The sequence below is a fragment of the Ipomoea triloba genome, chromosome 8 (genome assembly GCF_003576645.1).
Source record: "Ipomoea triloba cultivar NCNSP0323 chromosome 8, ASM357664v1".
NCBI classification, from domain to species: domain Eukaryota; kingdom Viridiplantae; phylum Streptophyta; class Magnoliopsida; order Solanales; family Convolvulaceae; genus Ipomoea; species Ipomoea triloba.
This window is the reverse complement of record NC_044923.1, coordinates 16,657,813-16,663,004: the sequence shown is the minus strand read 5'-3', so window position 1 is coordinate 16,663,004 and position 5,192 is coordinate 16,657,813. Positions and strand designations below refer to the sequence as shown.

Genomic DNA, 5,192 nt, shown 5'->3' with positions numbered 1-5,192 from the left:
TATATATATATATATATATATATATATATATATATATATATATATATATATATATATATATATATATATATACATATACATATTTGGACAATTCAGGAACAACATTTATACCACTTAACGAGTAAATAAGGAGCATAAATTACAAATTTTAAAGTTAAAAATTGTTAATATATAAAAAAAAAATTACAATAGTTAGTGCAAACCGTTGTCCACACAGATGTATGAACCATGGTCCAAAAACAACGTCGTTTTGTGCAATTTTTTTCACGCAACCCATTGCAATATATATTTTTATAATTCATAATATACATTATTCTAACACATAAAGTACATTATTCTAACACATAATATAAAGTCTCATTATTCTAACTCATAATGTCATTATTCTATGTTATAATGTACATTATTCTAATAACACATAAAGTACATTATTCTTTTGCCAAAAATAAAAAAATACATTATTCTAAGCACTACATTATTCTAAGACATAATATACATCATTCTAAGACATAATATACATTATTCAAACTCATAAAATTCAGCGATATCATTTTAGACTGTAGTCGACACAGTTGTGACAAAATTATTTAAAAATATTTTAAACAGGATACATTTAAAGTTGTTTAATTACACAAACTAATAAAAGGAGAAAAAAAAAGAAATTTATCATTCACTTGTTTATCTTATTATGAGTTGGACACAGAATTGCGAAGAATTTTTATTGATGGTAGATATGTTGTAATAAATCAAATCAAATTGACTATGCCCATAATAAAGCATCAATGTAATATTTTTTATGTAATAATAAAACTACTTGTAAGTTTGACACTTGACCCATATTTCAAAGTCTTTAACCAATCCACGAAATGAATATGGATACAAACTCTTCTTGCAACTCAAAAGAGTTTGCCTACTTAAAGCATCAACTCAAAACCCCTAAAAAACACATTTCATCATCTCTCCCATTTCATTCCGCCTTTGATTCGATCACCCTCTTCGCGAATGATGGCAAACAGAAGGCCGCAGAATGAATCTGGTAAAAAACAATCGAAAAGCAAAAGATATGAGCGCCCGATTATTTTATATATGATGCTCAACATGCATCCTCACGTGTTGTGTTCCTTTTCAACTAAAAAACTAAACTGATGACGAGGTATTGAGAGGTCGGGACTCGGGAGGTTCAAAACTTCATCTCGTATGAAAAAAATAATATGGCCAGCACTTTGCCCCTTAATTGGGCCTGGACTGGTGCAAGATTAGTCTGAGTATGGTACGGGCATAAAGGATCTAAGCTGATAGTTGGACTGCACTTTTTATATACGATATGATCAACAGTGGGACAGATATAGATGAAAGGCCATACACAACAATCTTTCCTCTGAAATGGGAAAGCAAATAATAATAGTCTGAATGATCGAGAATGATACCTCGGAGTTGTAGAACTTTAGGGGCAATTTTGAGTTAGCATCATTAACTTCATCTATCGGGTTGATCGGGTGCTTGAAATCAACCGCTGGCCCCTCAGTAGAGCAAAGCATGAAACCGATAACCCCACTGTAATAAAAATGCACCGATAAATTCATCATAATGTGGCCTCAATCAGAATTAAAACGCAAATAGCACATGATGAAGAATAATATGTTAGTTGGGACAAGGGTATCTTGAATACATCTTTGACAAAGAAAACAATAAAATACCTTGGGTATGTAGGAACCGTAGTCCACGCATAGTTGACAGAGCCTTTGAAAATTTGGCGACAGTTTGCCACGATATTTTCAATGATGTGCATGTGAAGCCATATGCTCTCGGCCTGTGTACACACAACCCCCCCGGGGCGAAGAGCCCTTGCCACCGTTTGAAAGAAAGGCTTTTCAAACAACTCTTGTGCAGGACCTGCGTTAAAGAGTAGACCCCCGTTCATAGAAAAATTTTCAAGAAGTGCAATTTGAGACCAAAGTTATATTTACAAAATTTTCAAGTTCAATTTGAGACCAAAGTTATATTTACCTATGGGGTCAGATGAATCCACAATAACAGCATCATAAGTTCCTTCAGCAACATTCTTCAGGAACGCAACCCCTACACGCAAACAAAAGGTTTAATTTCAATTCAAAAGCACTTTGAGTAAAAAAAAAATTTTTTTAAAAACTGCATTTTTATGATACCATCGCCTATGTGGAGAGTTACACGGGGATCCTCATACCCGACAGCTACATCAGGGAAAAATTGTTTGGCAACCTGGGGAACAAAAAGGATATTGTGATTTTTAATGTTGCAATTTGCATAAAGAAAACCAGATAAGGAAGGGGTAATGCCCAATGCAAAATTGAAAACTAGGCACCCATCACTCCCCCATTATGGAGAGTCAAAATAAAGAAATATATTGGGGGTAAGCCCAGCCAAGATGGCTAAGGGTACAAACTCGTAACCACAAGGTCACGAGTTAGAATCTCATCCCCTTCTTAGTTTGAGCCAGTTAGCTATGGGCAACCTATGCTGGTTTACTCGTGTTCCTTTGCCGGCTAGGGTCACAAAGCAGGGTTAGTGCACACCCTCGGGTAGTGGCTGCGAGTTTCACTCGTCACCCCAAAAATAAAGGAAAATATTCAATTCAATAAAACATAATAAAGTACAGCTCACTTACATCGACCACCATCTTATCAATCTCACAGATGTCTATCTGATCAACAGAAGCATGGCGAGCCACTTCACGCAAGACACCACCATCCCCTCCTCCAATAACCAATACCTGAAAAATTGCCGGTAAAACCCTATAATAAAGGACGAACTGGGGAGAAGGGGAATTACTTCCCGATTGGAAAACTACAGGGGATATAGATATTGAAAATAAATTTTTTGAAAACATGGCCATGGGTAATCATATAGATATTAGACATATCCACTGTATATATCAATAGTACCTCTTATTATTGTTGACCCATTACACATACATCTATAACGGAAACTCATTACACAATAAAAGGGAAAATGAAAAACAAAAGTCTTCATAATTTATACTTCCTAACAGATATTCAATTATATGTCGTGGATCGGGTGCATACCTTCTTGGGATTCTGAATTGAACAAAGCGGGAGATGAGTAATCATTTCTTGGTAAGCGCATTCGTCTCTCTCTGTGATTTGAATCACACCATCCAAAACAAGCACCTTACCATAAGTAGAAGACTGCAGAAAGGACCGGGAAAGTTAAGACACTCCCAGTGCATAAGAGCAAAGATTCCACCATTAACTATGTAGTAAAAAAAATTGTAAAGGTTTAGGAATTTGAAACCTGAAACACCATGACATCCTGGTAATCTGACTTCCCCTTAAACAATACCTTTTCCACCTTTAACGAGTGTGCCTCTCCTATACAATTCCCACCAATAAGAATAGTAAGTAAAAAAAATTAAAATAAAATAAAGCTTATACAACATTAGTTAAAGAACACCAAATAATATCAATCCTGGAGCAAAGGTCTCAGAACCACTTAACTGGCCAATAAGGTGTGCAAAATCAAGACCCAAATTGCAACTTAATTTATAGCAACTAATTATAGAAGTTAACGAGTATTAAAGAGTATATATGCTACACAATCCTTAACCACGGAAAAACAACAAGCACAACCAACAAAATTTCAATTGTTCCATGATCTTTAATATCATTTGTTCAGTAGAAACAGCGATGCATCACAGCCACCAACACGAAGGCTGGAGCCCTGGAGCTTCAGAAATATCTCCTTCAGCTTCCAGGTAAAATATACTGTATAAGTGTACATCACAAGAATATTTTTCTAAAGTACACTTAAATCAGGTAACAACAGAGCAGCATCCTGATAGAAGAACTGTATCCACAAGTCAAACAACAAACAATATGTAAACTTTCATTTAAATATATATATATAGCCACTGTTTCTTCAACATACTAAGAAAATATTTCTTAGTCATTCAAGATTATAAAATTAGCTTGACAATGTTACTTTCTAGTTCTACTCCAACCCTTCCAGATACCATAGGAACAAACTTCATAGATACATTAAAAAAATGATATATTTTTGCAAATTAGAACCATCAAGTAAGATTACTCAAACCCTCCCCCCACCCCCCAACAGAATCATAGGGGTAACCCCAAGCCATGATGGCTAAGGATACAAGCTTGTAACCACAAGGTCACGAGTTCAAATCCTAGCGAACTTGATTTGAGCCTGTCAGCTATGGACAACAGATGTCGATTCCTCGTGGTCCTTTGCCGATTAGGATCACAAGGCGGGTTATGGAGTCACTCTCTCGGGGAGTGGTTGTGGTTTACCTCGTCACCTCAAAGAACAGAATCATACACCATAATATAAAATTATAAGCATATAGAATTTGAGAGACATTCATACAAGTTCTAACCAACCCCTTACCACCTACATGCATATATTCATCAGTTCATCACATACACAAACAGCCCAATAGAGATGAACATAAAACACAAATAAACAAACGCATATAATCAATGGTTTCGAGAACTGACCAGGCCACATTGGGCTAATCTCAGAGAACCAGCCAGGGATAACAGAGGAGAAACACTGCTCCTCTTTGTCACCGGCGGCGGCGTTGTTGTTGTTGTTGTTGGCATCCTCCATCTCAACCGACACAGATTCACCGTTCTGTCCGTCCTCTCTCTGCCTCTTAACCGGCAATTCACCACCGCTCACCGCCGCAGCCGCCTCACCCTCTCCAGCCATCTCCTCTCACCACGTCTATTAATATATATATTTGTATAGGTCACAGAACCCTGAATCTCTCTGCTTGAAAACAGAGGTATAAAGGGAAAGAATCAGCTTAGGAAAAACGCCTGTGATGATGGGTCTCTGTGCTTTTGGGTTTTGGCCTTAGAGATGATGCATATATGCACCGCAACAGCGCGTAGGAGAATCTAAAAAGCACCCAAATAAAGAATTGGGAAAAAAGAGGGTTTGGGTTTTTGGGTTAATCAAAGTACAATTATCAGTCATCAAAGGGCTCTCAATTAGGGTTTCGCTGCGTGGCTGCGTCAGTTACGTGGGCTGCTTGGTTCCTTCAACTTGTCAGGGACCACTCTTCACAGTATCAATGCTTAATGTTGTCTTTTCCTCCTAACTTTATGCCCCTTTTTATTATTTTGTATTCACACTACTTTTTTTTTGGGAGCAATATTGAATTGCAAATT

The 5,192-nt window shown here is 36.7% G+C and overlaps 1 protein-coding gene across 1 annotated transcript; it reads right to left on the bottom strand.

The window, feature by feature from the left end:
- Nucleotides 1–693: 693 nt before the first annotated feature.
- Nucleotides 694–4,963, bottom strand: LOC116028022 (spermidine synthase 1). Its single transcript, XM_031269821.1, has 9 exons — nucleotides 4,515–4,963; nucleotides 3,292–3,368; nucleotides 3,063–3,185; nucleotides 2,645–2,749; nucleotides 2,166–2,238; nucleotides 2,008–2,079; nucleotides 1,698–1,893; nucleotides 1,428–1,554; nucleotides 694–1,033 (listed from the first exon to the last, which is right to left on the bottom strand). The coding sequence occupies exons 1-9, from the start codon at nucleotides 4,726–4,728 to the stop codon at nucleotides 968–970; spliced, it is 1,053 nt and encodes a 350-aa protein (XP_031125681.1). The 5' UTR covers nucleotides 4,729–4,963; the 3' UTR covers nucleotides 694–967.
- Between the last annotated feature and the right edge of the window lie 229 nt (nucleotides 4,964–5,192).